This window comes from Manacus candei, unplaced genomic scaffold (assembly GCF_025592945.1).
Source record: "Manacus candei isolate 608988 ecotype Guabito, Panama unplaced genomic scaffold, ASM2559294v1 h1tg000008l, whole genome shotgun sequence".
NCBI classification, from domain to species: Eukaryota; Metazoa; Chordata; class Aves; order Passeriformes; family Pipridae; genus Manacus; species Manacus candei.
Genome location: NW_026138056.1, coordinates 29,327,922 through 29,346,591, shown reverse-complemented (window position 1 = coordinate 29,346,591; position 18,670 = coordinate 29,327,922). Strand labels below are relative to the sequence as shown.

The 18,670-nt window shown below is 45.5% G+C and overlaps 1 protein-coding gene across 2 annotated transcripts in view; it reads left to right on the top strand.

Annotated features, from left to right (window-relative positions):
• Window positions 1-797: 797 nt before the first annotated feature.
• Window positions 798-18,670, top strand: part of TPD52 (tumor protein D52) — a 40,084-nt gene continuing 22,211 nt past the window's right edge. The window contains exons 1-2 of one of the 2 annotated variants that reach the window (XM_051770581.1): window positions 862-943; window positions 7,569-7,750. In XM_051770581.1, the coding sequence (XP_051626541.1) occupies window positions 7,675-7,750 (76 nt within the window). In that variant the 5' untranslated portion in view covers window positions 862-943; window positions 7,569-7,674. Of the gene's footprint in view, window positions 944-7,568; window positions 7,751-18,670 lie in introns of both variants that reach the window. The other variant, XM_051770588.1, reaches the window with a different exon arrangement.

Genomic DNA, 18,670 nt, shown 5'->3' with positions numbered 1-18,670 from the left:
TGCAATTTGTGTGGGCATGTACATTTTGACAGCATAACGAAGAGAGAGGAGATTCCACAGCAGCACAAAGGTGCTGGAGCATGTTCAGAGAAAGGCAACGAAGCTGGTAAAGGGTCTGGAATACAAGTCTTATGAGGAGCAGCTGAGGGAGCTGGGGTTGTTTAGCCTGGAAAAGAGAAATCTCAGGGGTGATGTTATCGCTCTGTACAACCAGCTGGAAGGACATTGTAGACAGGTGGGTGTTGGTCTCTTCTCCCAGGCAACTGGTGGTAGGACAAGAGGACATAATCTTAAACTGTGCCAGGGGAGGGTTAGATTGGACATTAGGATGAATTTCTTAATGGAAACGGTGATTAGATATTGGAATGGGCTGCCCAGGGAGGTGATGGAGTCACCATCCCTAGAGATGTTTAAGGAGAGACTGTATGTGGCACTTGGTGCCACCACTTGACATAGTGGTGTTCTTTCATAAGTTGGACTCATTGATCCCAGAGATTTCCAGCCTAATTGATTCCGTGATTCCGTGACCTGGATCTCTTCGGTGGTAGCCTCCTCTTGCCCATCGCATCAGCTGCGAGCAGCAGGTTGTTCTTGCCTCTTCTCACGCTGTCCGTGCCAGGCGGTGTCAGCCAGGGCACACGGCAGCACTGACTGCCGGCGTCCAGCACCGAGGTTCAGGGGCTCTGTAGAGCCAGGAACGCAGCCGGTGAGCTCTTTATCCGGGGGAGGGCTCGGGGGCCGCTCACCTGTGCGGGGCGGGGCTCGCTCACCTGGGCGGGTCGCGGCTCTGACTGACGGGCCGCGGTCCCGCCCCCGGGCACGGGCGGTGCCTCCGCTGCCAGCCAGGCGCCGGCGGGGCAGGCGGCGGGCGCGGAGCCGGGAGGGGCACCGGGAGGGGCACCGGAGGGTCGCGGGGCCGCCATGGAGCCCCCGAGAGACCAAGGTAGGGCGGGGGGCGGGTGGCGGTGCCTGGCGCTGCGTGCGGCGCGCACGGCGGTGGCTCTCGCAGCCCTTCGCCGCTCGGCCCGGACCTGCCCGGCCCGGACCTGCCCTGCCCAGCCGGCCCGGGCGGATCTGGAGCCCGGGGCGGTGCGGAAGGGGCGCCCCCCGGCCTGGGCAGGGCTGCGCCGACCGTCGCCTCGGGAAATGCGGAACTGGGGGGCGGGCGCGGAGTACGGGGCGGCTGCCGGGCCCCCCCCGCCACCCCCGGGCCGCGGGATGCACGGGCAGCGCATCCCGGCCTTCCCGCGGGGCGTGGGGGTGTGAGTAAAGTTTCTGCTTTCACCCTGGAGTAAAAGTAGAGCGCTTCCATTTTGCGAATGTGCAACTTTCGATTGACCAGCGCTGTTCACAGGGTTTGTTCCCACTTAATTCTCTCCATCCCGGGGTTGCTCTGCAGCTGGCAGCTCCATTTGGGCAGCTGCCCCTCGACCCCTGAGAGGTAGCAGGTCTGGCGCCTCTGTGGCTCTGTGGTTTGAGGAGGGCGATGGTGTGCATTTTGCCTGGGAAGACTGTTGTCCTAGCTGCCGTGGCTGAAACGCTCTTCCTAAAACTTAATGGTTTATTTAAAACAAAAACCCTTGGGACTACTTACCCAAGAGAGTAGTTGGTGCCTTGATGAAAGCTGACCTGGATGGAGGCAAACAGGATCTCTTGCCATGAAAGTTTCTTCCACAGAGGTATATTATGTTTATCCTACTGGTCCATGGATCAGTTGGAGTCTTTTAAATGGTGTGGTACTGAGCTACACACCAGCTGCTTTCCACTAGGCGAAGTAAGGCAGGCTGGGGTCACTAAGCTACCTGCGGTAAGCTGTCAGGGCTGCTTGGCCCAGCTCAGTGTCTGAGCCCTTGGGCTGATTTCATTCAGGGTTTTCCTGTTCAGAGTACTCGGGATGGCAGGAAGTGTTCACTTGTGGTGGCTGCGGTATTGGAGACACACGAGGTGCTGGGAATGTAACCCCTGACTCTGTGCAATCGAGTTCTCTGCTCTGCCAGATGAGCTGAGGCAGGCACCGGCCTTGATTTGCTCTCGGTTAAGTGTTTCGAGGCTTGAGTAGTACACTTGTACAATTAGCAGGGACTTCTGAGTTCCTCTGTACATAGAGAAAAGGGCAAGTTATCTTTACCCAAGCTGAAGATAATCTGGGGGGTGGCCGAACCTCCTCGGGCAGGTTCCTTCAACCATTCTGAAGTCCTTTGTCTATTGTCAATATATATTTAAAAAAAAAAAAGAAAACAATCCCCAAAGCCTATTCATGGGGACTAACAAACAGAATTGATCAGCCAGAAAATAGCACAACTCTCAGTTTCATCAGAATTTTAATTCCAACTGCAGGAGCATTAAAACTGATTCAGTATTTGCCCAAAAGTTTTTTCTTTGCGTTTGAGCCCATTCTGTTAAAAGACAAATGTCCCTGCTGCTGCAGGATCTTGAATGACTCCCGATGGGAAAGATCTTTTCGAAAAGCTTTGGTGACGGTGCTGACACTTTTTAGGGTCTTGTTTTGCTATTGAACTAATTTTTGTTATAAATACTGCTTTGTACAAAGGGTACTGCACCTCGGGATGTTTATCAGAATAGTGTACCTAGTGTGATGTAACTGACTGCTGTGGAGCAAATGTGGTGCAACACCTTCTTCCTCTGCCTTTTTTTTGGAGTGATTATGCTGTTCTCTTTTCATGGGGAGGTGAAGACCTGCAGGTACAGTGGGAAAGTCTAGAATAGCCAATGCACTTGTACCTGTTAGTTAATGGCTTCTAGTTCCCTGCCAGTTAGCCCTCAAAGACCACTTTCCCTGGCAAACTGGAGTGCTTGCATTGGAAATTGTGCTTAATGATACATATTATTACTCACTAAAGCCACATACATGGTTAAAGTCCAGGCTGCCAGGTCCTGTCTCTGGGGCCTCCTCTAACCCGAAATTAATTTGTTTAAAAGTGCGAGTCACTCTGTTGTTATGATAACAGCTTTCTCAGCTAGTGAAAGTTAGGAGGTGGGAAGAAAATCTATGTTAATCTATGGTAAAACTGCAGCTAGACAAGGCTAACCACCCTTATATAGTACATGTTTAAGTCTTCCTTCTCTCTTGAGCACTCAGGTTTGGCAGCAGTCCTTAAACAGGTGTTACCAGCCTACCATCAGCAGCGTCAGAACCATCGAGCAACTTTTCACTTGAAGTGTCTGTTTTCAGCTAAGGGATGTTTGGACTGGCTGAATGTCTGCACATGGTGCTCGGTGCATTCCATATGCTCTGGAAAGAGGACTGAAAGTACCCAGGGCCTCTTGTTCTGTGATTGCAAACACCAAAGCAGTAGTTTCAGCTCAAGCCAAATGGATATAATATTATGCTGAGATGAGGAGTCCCTTGTTCTATTGCTTTTCATTAACTTGCCATGGACAAAAATCTGATCCACTGCATGGACTTAGTTGCCGAATTGACTAGTAATTGTAGTTGCGTTTTCGAAAAGGTTCTACCTTACTCTCTGCCCTGCCCTGCTGCCCCCAAAGAAAAAAAAATCATAACAGTACCTGGTTTTGCTTGCAAAAAGAGTCTCTCTGTGGCTTGCTACTGTTACTGTTAGTGCTGGTACAGTTCACCACCAGAAAAATAAGGATGAAGCTGCCCCTACAAGGGGACTGTGCCACTGAGCAATGCCACAAAGACAAGCAGCACAGCACAGTTATCTAGTAATGCTCCATCTCTGATGTTGTGTTCAGGGGTTCCTCTTATGCTTCAGCAGCTCTTCACTTGTGTAACCTGATGTCTTTCAAAATCTTCAGCCTTTGTGGTACTTAGAAGGAGTCTCAAAACACTACATGTGATTTCTTGAGCGACTATGTAAGCCTTTCTTCTCCTAGACCCTTGACTTGCAGTTCTCAGGCTGACAGAATGGACTTGAGTGTTCTTTTTTGTGCAGAAAGAACTTGTTGCTGGCAGTAGGACAGAATTTCCCCCACTGTCCTAATGGACAAAGCTGCACCTTTTCCTGTTGCCTTATTAGTTTTCTAATCAGTAGGTACTTGCAATACTGTAGGTATGATTTTTTTTTTCCCCTTAACGTGCAGTTGTGAAATCAAACACTTGTAAGTAAATATGAGTGGACTACTGTTTTTGGAACTGCAAAGGAAGAATGATCTGAGCATCTATTGCAGTGACTTGAAGATGGAAAAAAAAGGAAAAAAATCTCAGAAGAGTTACATGAGCAGGTCCCTTGAACAGCAACAAGTTTTCCTTTCTCTTGCATGAAAAACTGTAGGTGGGGGAAATCTCCTTGTTCTGACTCAGACTGAGGGCCCTGACTTGGTGGAGTGGCATTATGTGAGCTTTTCAATAGAGTTGCTGTCCTCCCCTCTCAGCCAGTGCATGAACGAGGTACTGAAATGCAGGGGGTCAGTGCCCTGTGTTGGAGGGACCCTGGAGCCGCTGATGCACAACTGTTGGTGGGTGGGCAGCTGGAGGTTGGAGCAATGTCAGCTGTTCCTGCCTTCTCCAATGCTTGAGCATTGAAGGGTAACTTGAACTCTTCATTCACACTTGCACTCACTTCAGTAGAATATGGAGGAGGGGATCAGCCCAGCGCTACAGCTGTGGAAAGAATCTATGTTGTGGTATGCATAGATCTTCTGTCCCAGTTCCGTGCAACCAGCTGGTCACATGCAGTCAAGACAATCCCTCACTCAGCCAGAGTAAGGTCTACTCTCAGACCTTTCAGTGTAAGGAAAGCTTAGCTAAGGATCTGTGTCCTTTGATCCTCCAGTGAGGCCAAGCTGTAGCTGCTTAGGGCTTTTAAAATCACTATGACATGAAACTGATGCAAGTCCTTTTGTTCCAGTTTTCTACACTTTGAAGCAGCTCATGGGTTCCCCTTTTTCCCACTGCAAATGCCCACTGGAAAAATGGGAGACCTTGTAGGCTCAGACTGACTTTGCTGACCTAAAATGAAGTGCTGCACCCTTGGCTTTGACTTAAGAATGCACTGGCACAGGCTGAGCAAGTGCTGTGCTCTGCTAGATCTGAGTGCTTTGTGGGTAAAGTGGGAACAGCTGGTTTTCATGGCTGGTTTTTCATGCCATATGTTAACACCTCTCCTGGCCTGGGCACGAGTGCTATTGAGCTGCTATTAGCTGTGCCTGGAGACTGCAGAGTGCAGACCCTTCCATCTGCAGGGGCTGTCAGTAACCACATACTGCACTACTCTGCCTTGGGAACATTATTCGTATTCATTTTCTTGCTCCTGTCTACCTTGTCTTTTTTTCCCCTTGTCTTCTACAGCTGCTAAATACAGCAGCCTATGACTAACAGCCTCTGCTTTGTGAGCCAGATGTCCCTATAGTCCTGGGAGGAGCCAGGTGATGAGGGAAATGAGTGTTGGGGCTTCTGATGCTTTCTGCTATGCACACCCCAAAAGCTGCTTTGGCTGCCCTGAATGTTGTAAAGGCTAGGGTGCTGGGTAGGCTTTGTCCTCTTCCTTCACAGGAAGGACTCCTGGCAATTGTCATTGGCTGGGATCCCCACAGTCGTGAGGGGGAAGTCTTGGAAGTCTAGTCAAGGAACTAGATTTGCCATGTAAAATCAGTGATCTGTTTGTGGATTGCTGATTCATGAGGGTGCTGGACATCGCTGCAGGTAAGGAAGGATATTTGCTGTATCTCTTTAAAAAGTGATGTTTCTGTGGCAGCAGCAGGGAGTCATCTTGGAAACCAATGTTGTCTTGACCAGCTTTCAAAAGAAAATAGCCCAAACTCCTCCCTTCTTAATTTAATAGGAAGAAGCAACAGTGTTTGTTGCTGAGCCCTGTGCAGCAGACATCTGATGGGTGTAGGGTTTTTCATGCTTTTAAGAGAAGCTTCCAGGTAGGATGATGATGACCCCACTGTTGCCTCTGGTGAAGTCTTTGTTATATGGGCACTTCTGATTTGAGATTTGCTCAAAGCTTTTGGAGGAAGGGAGGTATTTACCCTTGTTCTTCTAATATCCTGCAGTGAGTAAGCAGAAAAATGTCAAACAAAGGGTGACTGAAAACATTAAGCGAGATTAAACACTAAATTGAAATGCTCTTTTTCAACCACCATTGTCACTCTGTATCAGCTTCAGTTTAAGACTCCAGAGGAACAGCTTTCTCTCAGAGGTGGTGTCTTCAAAATTCCTCATATTTGGATGTGTGTTAGCCAGAGTGACTGGGAGCCTTCACTCAAAAACCTCATAGGGCAGGCTTTCTACTGCAAGCCCTCTCTTTTGAAAAGGGCCGTAGTAACAGACCAGCTACCCAGAAGGTTCTAATCTGGATCTCTCCTGAGGGTTCAGTGTCACTCCTGTCATTTCCTCTTGCTTGTCTTCCTCCTTCTCCTCTGCCCCCGAGCAGAAAGGGGTGGATGGATGATGCTATCTAGAGAGAAACCAGAACTATTATTGTGGTGTGAATGTTGTCACTGAAAGAGGCAGCTTTCCTGTTTTGCAAGCTGACTTCTCTATTCCAGAGTATGAGAACAGAGCAATAAGTGTCCTTGAGTGCTGACTGACAGTGGAGTGGCACAGCAAATGTTGCCTTGGCTAATCCTGGAATGTTCCATTTTCTGCAGAACGGAGGTCTATAGGAACATGCTGTGCCACATGTGGTTTGGAGTGACAGGTTTCTGAACTGCCCCTCTCCTGTAGCCTCTCAGCAGAACAAATGCCTGCTGTGCTTAAAAACTTCATAGGCAAAGAGGAAGCATGCTTTGTGTGTGTGTATAGAAAGAAAGCCAATAATTTATTGTTAATGTAATTGCCATTTTAACAATCTAAGTCAAGAATTATAACTAGTTTAGATCCTACTGCAGAAAAAGACTATTTATGCAGATGAAGTCTTGGTAATAATAAAGGTAACATATGCACTTAGTTTTTACACATTTTCTTGGTGTTATTCTCATCCTTCCCCTGACTTCTGAGGTTGGTAGTGTCACTTTGGTGGTGACAGGGATATTACAGAAAGTTGCCATCTTGTGAATCCTTTGCTGGGAGGAATAGGATGGTGGTGGTTTCTTCCTCACTGTAGGATTCACTGGAATCCTTCTGTTGTGTTTGCTTTTTACACATTTGCTGTTTCTTTCATTGCTCTGCAAGTTCCATGTTACATTCAAATCTATTACATAAAATACCTTTTAGATGTGTTAGATATTATTGCTTTGTTCTCTTTATTACCTCTAAAATAGTTTTGTCCAATTGCAGATCTCTGTTGGCAAGTGATGAGTTTCTTACAGCTGTGGGATCTCTGCTGTCAACCCTGTGTCCCCTTACTTGTGCCATGCCTGTACTCTCTCTTCCCGTGTCTCTGCTCTCTGACATACGCCAAGTAAAACAAAGCTGCAAGCAAATTAAGAAGTGTTGAGACAGTGCAAGCCTGACAAACCTCTAGTCCTGAGGTCTTACTCAGTTCAAAGCTCAAGTCCTGTCACTAGCAGTGGTAATGTCATACTGTGGAGTAACAAAGAGGCTGTTGAGCACCTGCAACTTGCTGGGGGCAGTGGATGAGGCTAGCAGAGGCAGAACAGCAGGTATTTCTCCTGTTTTACTTTCCCTTCTCTAGCAACTAGAGACAAGTGGAGTTTCATCAGAGCCCCCTAAGCCCAGGATTGAGATGAAAAGATGTGCCAAGGAAGGCAACCTGGGCTGGAGTTGGTGTTCTCAGTCAGATGCTTCTCCTGTCCCATGGCTGGCAGCGATCTCGATTCATGAGAAGAACCTCAAAAAGTTTGAAAACAAACCTTTGTAAGTAATGCTTCTTAACTGCTCTTTAGCCTGGCCAAACTGCATGTTTCAGTTGTGAGCATTGGGAATGTTGCTCATGCCTATTTTGCTTTGTTTACTTTTTTCTAAAGTACTTTAATTAAACTACTAACAGGAGTGCCAAGGTGAGCAATAAGTGATCCTACTGATCTTTGTCTTAGTGTGTTCTCAACCTAATTGTGTATCACATTGTGACATTAGAGTCTTCATTAATTGGATCAGGGTAGCAGAATTTAAAAGAAACCCCTCTGATGCTTCCACTTGAGGCATTCCACTTGAATGTCTGACATTCATTGCAGTGATCTACAGCAGTCCAGTCTCTGGGAATACATGGATAACAATGGGCATCTGCAGCTGCTGATGGGAAGGGTGGCCTTTGAAGAAGGCAATTTCACTGAACTTACATCTTCTAGTACCCAGTAGTCTCTGCAGACTAGCTCAAGGTCCTGATATGTCCCCCTCTTTTCCTCACAGGCTCCAGGAATGGAGCTGTATAAGGACTTGCCTTGTCTTTAAAGAAGCTGTCCTGTAAGTAGGAACCAGTACTTCCAACTCAGAAGAAGGGTCAGGCATATAAAATGGGCACAGCTCACACTGGCTGAAGTGTGCCTCACTCTCTAGTCACTGTAGAGGAGAAATCCCTTCAGCACAGCTCAGAAGTGTTTTGCCTACATCGGAGGAGTCTTGGCAAGCAGGCCGAAGACAGAGCAGAAGCCCCCAGATTAATCACTGTTTTTAACCTGCAGACTCTTCACTGCACTTTGATTACTGTTGGCAGAGGTTGGATTTATGCTTGAGCACAGACAGGCCTCAGTCTGCATGAGCAGATCACAGGCTGTTACACGCTGTTTCCATAGCACCACTCACATCTGTGCTAGGCAGTCCCTGAAGAGGCTTTCTGAGCAACTCACATGCATTCAGGCATGAGGAGCATTGGAAGTAGTACCAGCCTAGGCATGGGGTGGGAATGGAGCCTGATTTAAATATTGACTTTCCTGTGGCCAGATGTCACTGTCTCGGCAGAAGGAAAATGAACTGTTTTACTGCAATGTGCTTAGCTTGGAGCCATGAGCTCTGAAAAGCACCATTCATTCTGTGTGTTTCATCTCCTCGACAAGCCACTTGCAGTGCTGTGCTCCAAAACTTTTTTATTTTTTGGTGGAGAATTTGTTCTTGAGTAAGACAACAGACCTGAAATGACTTCTTGTCTTTCTCTTCTCTCAAGACTGCTCTGGTGCCTGCCTGGTAGGTATTTCTTTTACCTTGTACTCTGTGGCAACCCTTTGTGTCTGCTGCCTGGGCAGACTCTTCAGGTGCTGTGCAGCTCTGCTATCCCAAGTAGGTGGTGTGTGGGCCCTTGAGCAAGGGATGAGTCCACTCACTGTATTCACAGCATTGCCATGTGGTCCATCACCACCTCTGGAGACACTTGAAGGAGCAGGGAGCAGAAGTTCCTGCAGAGGATCCTAAAGAGAACTGTCTGTACATCTGAAGAAGGCCACAACCCCAGCTTGCCATTGTCTGGGTTTGTGCTGCTTCTTGTCAAGCATCCCTGATCTTCTTACTAAGCAAGATTGAGCACATCATGGGTTCATCTCCCTAGTTCTCCCAGGTCTCAGGCCATGGCTGGATCCCTGCACACTATCTTTCCCTACCAGCTCCTGCTGCAGGGTGTATGAGGACCTCAGCCCCAAGCTTGGGCTGGGGACACACATCCCAAACCCCGGTTAAGGATGTGTGTATGGAATCCTGTGCATTATAGAAGTTGGCATTTATGTAGCTTAACTATTAAAAACTCTACTGCAGCTTCTAGCTGGCTGCTACTGTTATATTATTTAAATGCAGTAATTTGGAAGGAGGGGAAGACTTTGAAGCTTTACTGTTAGTTTCTCCATTAAAGCAGTGCTTAACTGCAGAAGAGATGTGTTCTAGGCACCTCCTTTAAATCTCCCTATCTGAAGACTGATGAAGGAATAAACAGTCACTGCTACCATTTAAATAACTGTTTATAGTAATCGTCTTAAATGGTAGCCTTACCTGAAATACCTTTGCATTTCTTAATACACTTCTAGCAAATGCTGAGGTACACCTGTCTGTATTTTGTGAACTGCTATTTGAGTTTTGTATACTGATGCTGTTAGCACTTTACTCAGTGTAGCAGAACAAGTGTGGGCACTAAGCAGGTAGTAGTACACTTCTTTGGGAAAGTAAAATGCAGTGTCTGAATGGCTTTTTGAATAAGATCTTGATTTTTACATGCAAACAAACCTTGCTTTCCTGCTCTTCATGTTAATCTTTAAATACTTGGTCAGCTATGTTACTGATTTTTCTGGAGGAATCTCTGATTATTGTTGGGGGCAGAATTTGGTTTAGGACTGTGTTGTCTCCAGCAGTTAATTTTTTCCACAGAAATCACTCCAAGTGCATTCTTACTTACTCAGTTCCAGCAACCAGTGCTGCTGTTCAATATAAACTTGTTAGGTTATGTTTCCTATCAAGGGAGGAAAAACCCAGAAGCTCACTAGGCATGTAACAACTGCCAGAGATGTGTAACAGCGGCCGCAGCATGTGTTGAGGATTTGACCACTGTGTGCAGTGCTGCACTAGCCGCCTGCTGGTCCGCTTGGTTGGACAATACAGAGCACTTCTGTAAAGAAGAAGAAGTTTCATGGTTTTGCTGGTTTATGTTTGGGAGTACTTGTTCAGTCATGGGTTTGAGGACTTGGTTTTAACAGCCCACCAGTCATGCCGGAAAGGTGGTTGGTTCTCCGAGAGCATGTCTGTGATGGTAAGTGAGCCTTCTGCCCAATGCACCCGTTGGGTGTGTTGCTTAAAACACCAGCTTCTGAACTACAAGTTGGTCACCGTGTTAAATGTACAGTTTGTTCCTGTAAATTGTTCTGGGTCAGGGCAACCCCAGACTTTAATGCAGGCTGGGCAGTGAAGGGATTGAGAGCAGCCTTGCAGAGGAGGATTTGGGGGTGCTGGTGGATGAAAAACTGGACATAAGCCAACAGTGTGTGCTTTCAGCCCAGAAAGCCAGCTGCATCCTGGTCTGCATCAAAAGAATCATGGCCAGCAGGCTGAGAGAGGTGATTCTGCTCCCCTTCCTCACTCTAATGAGACCCCACCTGGAGTAGCATGTCCTGCTCTGGGGTCCTCAGCGGAGAAAGGACTTGGACCTGTTAAATTGGATCTGGAAGAGGGCCACAAAGATGATTAGAGGGATGGAGCACCTCTCCTACAAGGAAAGGCTGAGAGAGTTGGGGTTGTTCAGCTGGGAGAAGAGAAGGCTCCATGGAGGCATTATTGTGGCCTTTCAGTACTAAAAGGAACTTACAAGAAAGATGGGAAACGTTTTAGTAAAGCCTGTTGCAATAGGACAAGGGTTAATGGTTTTAAGCTAAAGGAGGGTATATTCGGACTAGATATAAAGAAGAATTTTTTTACAGTGAGCGTGGTGAAACACTGGAACAGGTTGCCCAGAGAGGTGGTGGATGCCTGATTCCTGGAAACAAACATTGGAGGTTTTAGATGGTCCACTGGACGTTTGGAAGGTCCAGTGGAAACATTGGATGAGGCTCTGAGCAACCTGATCTACTTGAAGATGTCCCTTGGAGGGGGAACTGGAACTAGATGACCTTTAAAGCTCCCTTCCAACCCCAGCCATTCTATGGTAAATTACAGATACTGAACAAATCTTTAACTGGGAAACTTACACCACCCTTAAAGGGTATTTGGGGCATCCTGCTTTGCTGCCTTTGTGTGTGAATTGCAGATGAACATGAATGCTATGGTTGATGAGCAGCTGTGAGCAGGGAGAATTAGTTTCTGCATATTTCTAAACAGCAGCAAGAGAAACCTGTTGGAGTTGATGCTTTGAAACTGAATGGTTTCGATTGGCTTCCATGCCTGTCACTGTGCAGGTTTTTTGGCATGAAAGATTTTTGAAGATTGTATAAGAGGGAAAATAACTTGAGTGTCAGTGGAATCAGCAGAGTGACCTGTTGAGTACTTCCTGCAGTGGTGAGGGAGTGTTTTTAGGATAGATGGCAGAAGGGAGAGCTTTATTGGAATAAATTTACAGTCCTCTTTAATTGTGTTTTAACACACTGGTATGTGAAGTCTTTAATATGGTTGTTTCTTATTTACAATTCAAGAGCAAACTTCACTTGGTTGAATCACAGAAACATACTTCCATCCGATCCTCAATGAAGAGTACTTTCCTATCCAAGAAGCATCTTTTGAAAAAGTGAAAATGTGGCATGGGAAGAGGGATACAGAAGTCAAAGGAAGACCTGTGTGTGTTGTCAAGATTTGCTAAGAAGACTTTTTAAGCTTTTTGGAAAGGAAAACTGATAAACTGAGGATAGAACAAGTGTCAAGTAAAGTGACAAAACTTCTCTAATCTGCCTGTTCCAAGGTAATGTTACTGGAGAGGTCTTGTTTCCCTTTCCTGCAAGGTGATGCCAGCAGCATTTCTGTGGGGTGTGGTGGCTTTTTGTTTATAATGCCATATCACAGCTCCCTAGTAAAGGTCACACTTGGGGATTGACAGAGGTATGCAAGGCAGTGCTTGGACTTTCCCCTCTTCAGTATCCTGGTCCAGTTTTTACTAGAATGAAAAATTGTGAATTACATTATTAATAACTGTTTAGTCTCTGAATTATTCTGAGTGGTTTTTTTGTGCTGGTGGCTGAGCTATGATGTGCCAAACCTGATGTAACAATAACCTGGGTATCAGCTATAGCAGTCCTTAAGCATAAAGTTTGAAAAGTCTACCAGGTAAATCCGTTACACAGAACAGATCTATTAAACTCAGACTAGAGCATGACCTGTGCTCAGAATGGCCATGAATATATGTATTGACAATTACAGTTGTGAAATGGGCAGTGTGGTGGATTAGTTTGTGCAATAGGGAATGATGCTAAACTTGGAAATCACTTAGCAGTGTAAAGCTTTATTTTTGGAGTTTGTTCATTTCCAGGTCAAATACTGGGATGAGGCAACTTGTAGAACAGTGCAGTTCTGGACCAGCTGCTCACTAAAATCAGTGGAGGCCTGCTTTCTTTACAAAAAAACCCCCAAACTATGAACCCCAGCAAAAAATCTCTCAAACCAAACCCACACAAAACTGAACAAACAAACAAAAAAAACCAACAACCCCTCCCCCTTCCCTTCTTTCCTCCCCACCTGTTTTTAGAGATGAAGTTCAATTTCCTTTGAGAGACATCATTCAAACTTTGGTCCTTCAGACACACTGCACTTTTCCACCCCCCTGCAGTTTCCATCATGTCAACTGTACCAGAACCAGGAAAAATGTCTGCCTGACTTTATGTTCATCGAGATGGGTATTTCCAGTTTTGTCCACTCTCATATACTTCACTAAAATGAATGGTTTAGCTTGTTCTACTTTGCTGTGAAATATAAATGATGAGCGTGGAAATCAGCTTATCCAAGCATGCTGATATTTCGGAAAACTTTACTTTGTGTGGAATGGACTGAGACGCGACTAGATTGTGCAAAAAATATATGAATACTGCTTCAAAATCTTGATAGATCAGTACTTGTATGATCTGAAACTGTGTAGGTTGTAAAAAAGAAAATATAGGTTGCCTGTAATGTCACACAGAGGCAAAAAGTGACATCTCATGTCCAAAGTCTGATCTGATAGAAGGGGGTATGCTCCAGTCTTCTAGGACCTGGAAATCCTTGAAAGCTTTATGTCTTTGTGTGTAATCATCTGTGGACAAACTTTCTTGACCTTTTTCTTTACCTTCCGTAGCTGTTGGAGTGATTAGTTTTATGAGTTTTATGACTGTCGATTTATGTGACAGCAGTATCTCTTTAGGATAACAGTTTCATTTAATTTACTGTCCTAGTCTGACTTGGAGTAGGGGCAAATGTCTCTTAACAGGATTTACTCAGCTCAGGCAGCGTTAAAAGTGAGTCAAGGACATATCAATCGGATAAAATCTCAGAGTACGTAATATAATGGCAACTTCAGTGGTCATAATACTCTAAAGGTAGATGCATTATCTCCATTATATTAGGAAAAAAAGCTAGTCAGTGCAGTTGGTTTGTTAGTGAATTGCTGCTGGTCGTTGCATGAGAAGTTGCAGGATTCTCCCTCTCATCTCTTAAATGGGATTAAGAGCAGTGCAGCCATATTCAAACCCACATCCTGAGTTTGTCCAATTTGCAGCCCTGGCAGAATGTGGTCCAAGGCCCCTTAACTAGTGACAGCCATTGCTCCCAATCTGTTTGGAAACACTGCAGGAATTGGTACTGCCTGGCTGGGTGTGCCATGTAGCAGTATGGGCAAACAGCAGCCAAACTCTGTCTGGAATGGGACACTTCAAACACTACACAGTTGTGTACACTTCAAGTACGACACAGTTGTACTACTACAAGGTGACTGGTAAAATGCTGGACTGTGAAGGAATAGATAATGTATCTTGTTTGGTGCTGCAGAGGAAACAACACAACTTACTCTGGGTTTTCAAGTGAGAGATACCCAGTGATAATGAACTGATGCACGAGTGTTTTATACTAGCAATCTGGTGGTGTGTCATTAGCACTCCTTTGTTAGGTTTTATTTTCTTAAGTTTAGGAGTGCTCACCAAAACTCTGCAGTAAGAGAAATGTAGATGAATAATAATGGCTTGTCTTCATTATGAGCTTATCTGCTTGGCTAAGCAGTGTAACTGGCTCAGTGTCTATTGTCTGCTTTTACATACCTCATGGACAGGCTATTTCTCCAAAGGCTTTGTGGCAAAAACCATTACTAGTCTAAAGGTGTGATTTGACTGGAGGAAGAGAGATCAGGAGCACGTTCTTATGACCTGAGAGATTTCTGGGGCGTATATGACTGCATATTTATTGTACTAGTGCACTTCTACTGATGAGAAAGCAGAGTTTTATGGTTTCACAGACATTTCACACTATGCTCTCAGATAAGCCAGGAGCAAAAATGTTAATAGGATTTCTACACAGCTTGCTTGCAGCTTGCAGTTGCTTGTGTTTGAGAAATTATACTCTGTGTTATGCAATTACACCTGTTTGACAGCACCAGTCTAAATCTTAAACTTAGTTAGTCAAGGCCTGATAAGGGAAAATAATATCAACCTGTTGGTTGCCATCATTCTAAGGCAAAAAGCTCATCTTTGTCATGGGTAGTTGAATCAGGTGCCAGGCTACAGCAGGAGTGCAGCTTAATCATGCAACCAATAACTTGTGTGTGGAAACTCTGGAAAAAGATGGATATTTTTACAGCTTTGCAGTTTTCAAGAACATGATGTGACTGCAAGAAGCCGTAAGACTTGAGAAGTTAGAAAAGTTTGTGCTTCTTGGGAGGGACCACTTAAAAGTAACTGGTGTCTCAGGAACTTGAGCACAGCCTCCTCTGTTGGCAGCAGTGTGTGCAATAAGCGCTACATTCAGCTGGAAGTTTTCAAACAAATTTCCACATTGTAATATGCATTTATTGGAAGGGCATAATTCTTATCCAAATTGCAATAAATTTAAAGTTGGGTTTGAGGACAAAAAGGGTAGGTTAGAAGCTTGGGATCGTCTTCACTTCGATAACTTACTTGAAATGGCTCCAGGCTGGTATCAAGTACCTTGACTTCTGATATATTGTTTGGATGTGTTAAGCCATTTGATGCTGTGAGCCTGGAGAAGGGCAGGGTAGTCCAGTGAGGGGATTAGGCAGGAAGAAAACAAGATGTCCAAATAACTTGGCAAAAGGTTGGTTGCCAAGCTTCTGTGTGAAGGCTGCTGCTGAGCAGTGTGACACACGGGGTGTATGTGTAACAACAGAAGGCAAAATGAGGCTTCAATTAACACCCACCAAGTCTGCAGTTAGGTTGCCATGGGTGAAAGTATCTGAACACTGCCTACATTTAGAAAATTGGTTGGAATCTAATGAGAATGCAGGCAGCTAGCAGTTTCCTTCATTATGTTAGGGAAATTTGAAGTGGAATTATGTCAACATGAGAAGGCTGGTTTGACAAGATGGACTTCTCATACTCTCTTGTTTTCTGATGGTAAAATTAGCAGTGCTTTTAAAAGATGTCACTCCTGTTGGTGTTATGTGTTCATCCTTTGTGGAAGCCCACCTGGAGGTTACTGTGCTCTGACTACTTTGGGGTGACTTGTGTGACTGTGCTAAAAATTACTGTGTCCTGAGCACAGAAGTGACTCTCCCAGTGCTTTTCAAGGGTCAGCTGACATTTCTAGATGAACTGACACGTGTTTGGAAGCTTTTGTGTCAATTTTTTTCTGGACTGAGGAGTTTTGCTAGGAGAATCTGAGAGCAAGTACTAGGGAAAATTGCTGGAGGAATAAAGGAAATGCACTGGAGTGGATGAAGAACAAATTGAGGAGTCTGAGAAGGGAATTCAAAGACTTAACTTGATCCTAGTTTCCTTGGGCTCTGTTTAATTGATACAGGGTAAGAGGACGAGAGGCTTCTGCTGTAACGCAGCTTTAGCATACTGGCACTGATAGCTAATTTGCCTACTTCAAGTTTTTCTTTGTATAGAAGTGTCAACTCTTCCTGCTGCAGAGGCATGCATTCACTTTCCTCCTGGGGAAAGGGGGTCAGGGGGAAGTGGTATGCTTTCGTATTTGCTAAGAGCTTCTTCTGTGTCTGGAATCAAATGTCAGGCCCAGGAAGTTGCTTGCTCATTCATTTTGTGAGCAAAATATGACTCTGTCCCTTTTATGCAAATAGTAGACTTCTTTCCCCTGCCAGAATCTAAGAACCTTTTTCTTGCAGACTCCTAAGTGAAATCAAAATAGTCTCTACTGCAGCAAATGCTTCTGCTTTGCTTGTCTGCTGTCATAATACTCCCATATGCTGAGGAGATGTGTGGAAGTGCAAAGTCTCTCTGTTCATACTCAGTTTAGAAAGCGTGGGAGAAAATGGAACTTTATTCTGTTGACAGGGAGGTATTTGCGAATCCACTTCACAGGGTTAAGGGCTGGCCACAGACCTCCCCTGAGGCAGGGTGCCAGAACCCCTTGTGTTCCTGACGAGGTGAGGTCCTTGGAGTGTCTGGGTGAGCAGCCTGTGACTTTGTACACCCATTGTGTTAATAACAGAATGGTTGTGGTGGGAAGGGACTTCCAGAGGCCATCTGGTTCAACCCCTCTGCTCAAGCAGGGCCACTTGGAGCTGGTTCCCCAGGACCATACCATAGAATGGTTTGGGTTGGAAGGGACCTTAAAGCTCAACCGGTTCCAACCCATTCAGCTATGGGCAGGAATGCCACCCACTAGATCATGGTGCTCAGGCCCCATCCAACCTGGGATGGGATGTCCATCGCTTCTATTCCAGTGCCTCACTGCCCTCACAGTAAAGAATTTCTTACTAATGTCTAATCTAAATTTCTCCTCTTCTAGTTTGAAACTGTTCCTTCTTGTCCTATCACTCTCTACCTGTGAAAAAATTTGCTTTTTGTCCTTAAGTCCTCTTTAGGTACTGGAAGGCTGCAATGAGGTCTCCCCAGAGCCTTTTTTTCTCCAGCCAACTTCATCTCTCTCAGCCTGCCTTCACAGGAGAGGTGTTCCACCCCTCTGATCATCTTTGCAGCCCTCCTCTGGACCTGCTCTAGCAGATCAATATCTTTCATTGCTGAGGATCCCAGAGCTGGATGCAATGCTCCAGGTGGGGTCTCATGAGGGCAGAGTAGAGGCAGAGAACACTGCACACTGGTGGCTCATGTCCAGCCTCTCGTCCACCAGCACTCCCCAAGCTCTTCTCTGCAGGCCTGCTCTCAATGACTGGTTCTCACAATCTGTACTCATGTCTGGGATTGCCCTGATCCAAGTGCAGCACCTTGCATTCGGACTTGTTGAACTTCATGAGGTTCTTGTGGACCACTTCTCAAGTTTGTCCAGGTCCCTCTGGATGGCATCCCTTCCTTCTGTTGTGTCAACTGCACCACTCAGCTTCATGGCATCTGCAGACTTGCTGAGGACGTTTGATCCCGCTGTGTGTGTCACTGATAAAGATATTAAAGAGCACCGGTCTTTAATATCCGTGTCCATGGACCATGTCCACGTGGCTTTTGAATATCTCCAAGGATAGATTTTGTGAAGTACTCGACCTAGGCCCTATTGCTTGCATCAAATTGTCCTCTTCTTGGTTGCTTCTGTACTTCTGCCCTTGATAGTAAATGATGCAATTTCTGTGCTACACCAAATCCAGGCACGATCTTTGTAATTACATGGTGGGAGCTGCTGTCTACCACAAGACTGTTTGCTGGTATTAAGTTACTGCTAATGCTACAGATGGTGCTTGTCTTGGTGATTATCCTTTTAGATATCACACTGTGTGATTCAGCTTAATGTGTAATCAAACCTCCTTTGTTCTTAAAATCTCAGTATCATTTTCATGGCGGGTCCTGATACTGTGGAGTGGGGACAGTGGACTTTTCTGGAGCTGTTTTTCAGAAATGGAAACTCTGGGGTGCTGTGTTAAAAGTGGGAAGTTTGCTTTAAGAGTGCAGAAGAGCAGGCTTGTCTTCTGAGGGAGGCTGGGAGTTGCTCCAATCTGACTCACTCAAGTAAAGATTTAATGAGATTGCAAGGTTACATACTAAAACTGTGAAACGATCCCCTTCTGCACTACAGCCGTTTCTTCCTAATGTTTTCCAAGTGTCTTCTAACTGCAGTTTAGCACTATTTCTTCAGCATTTTTGACAGGTTTAGTCTCTTACCAGGGATCAGTCTCTGGAGAATGGCAGCATAACTGGATAAGCGGCTAAAGAAAAATAACTGAATACATTCCTCTAAAATCTACCTGACAGTGTTTTGACTCTGTTAATCTCACTTGGAAATGTTCCTCTGTATTTGCAGAGTTTGGTCTGACTTCTCCAGAGTTGATGCAGTTTC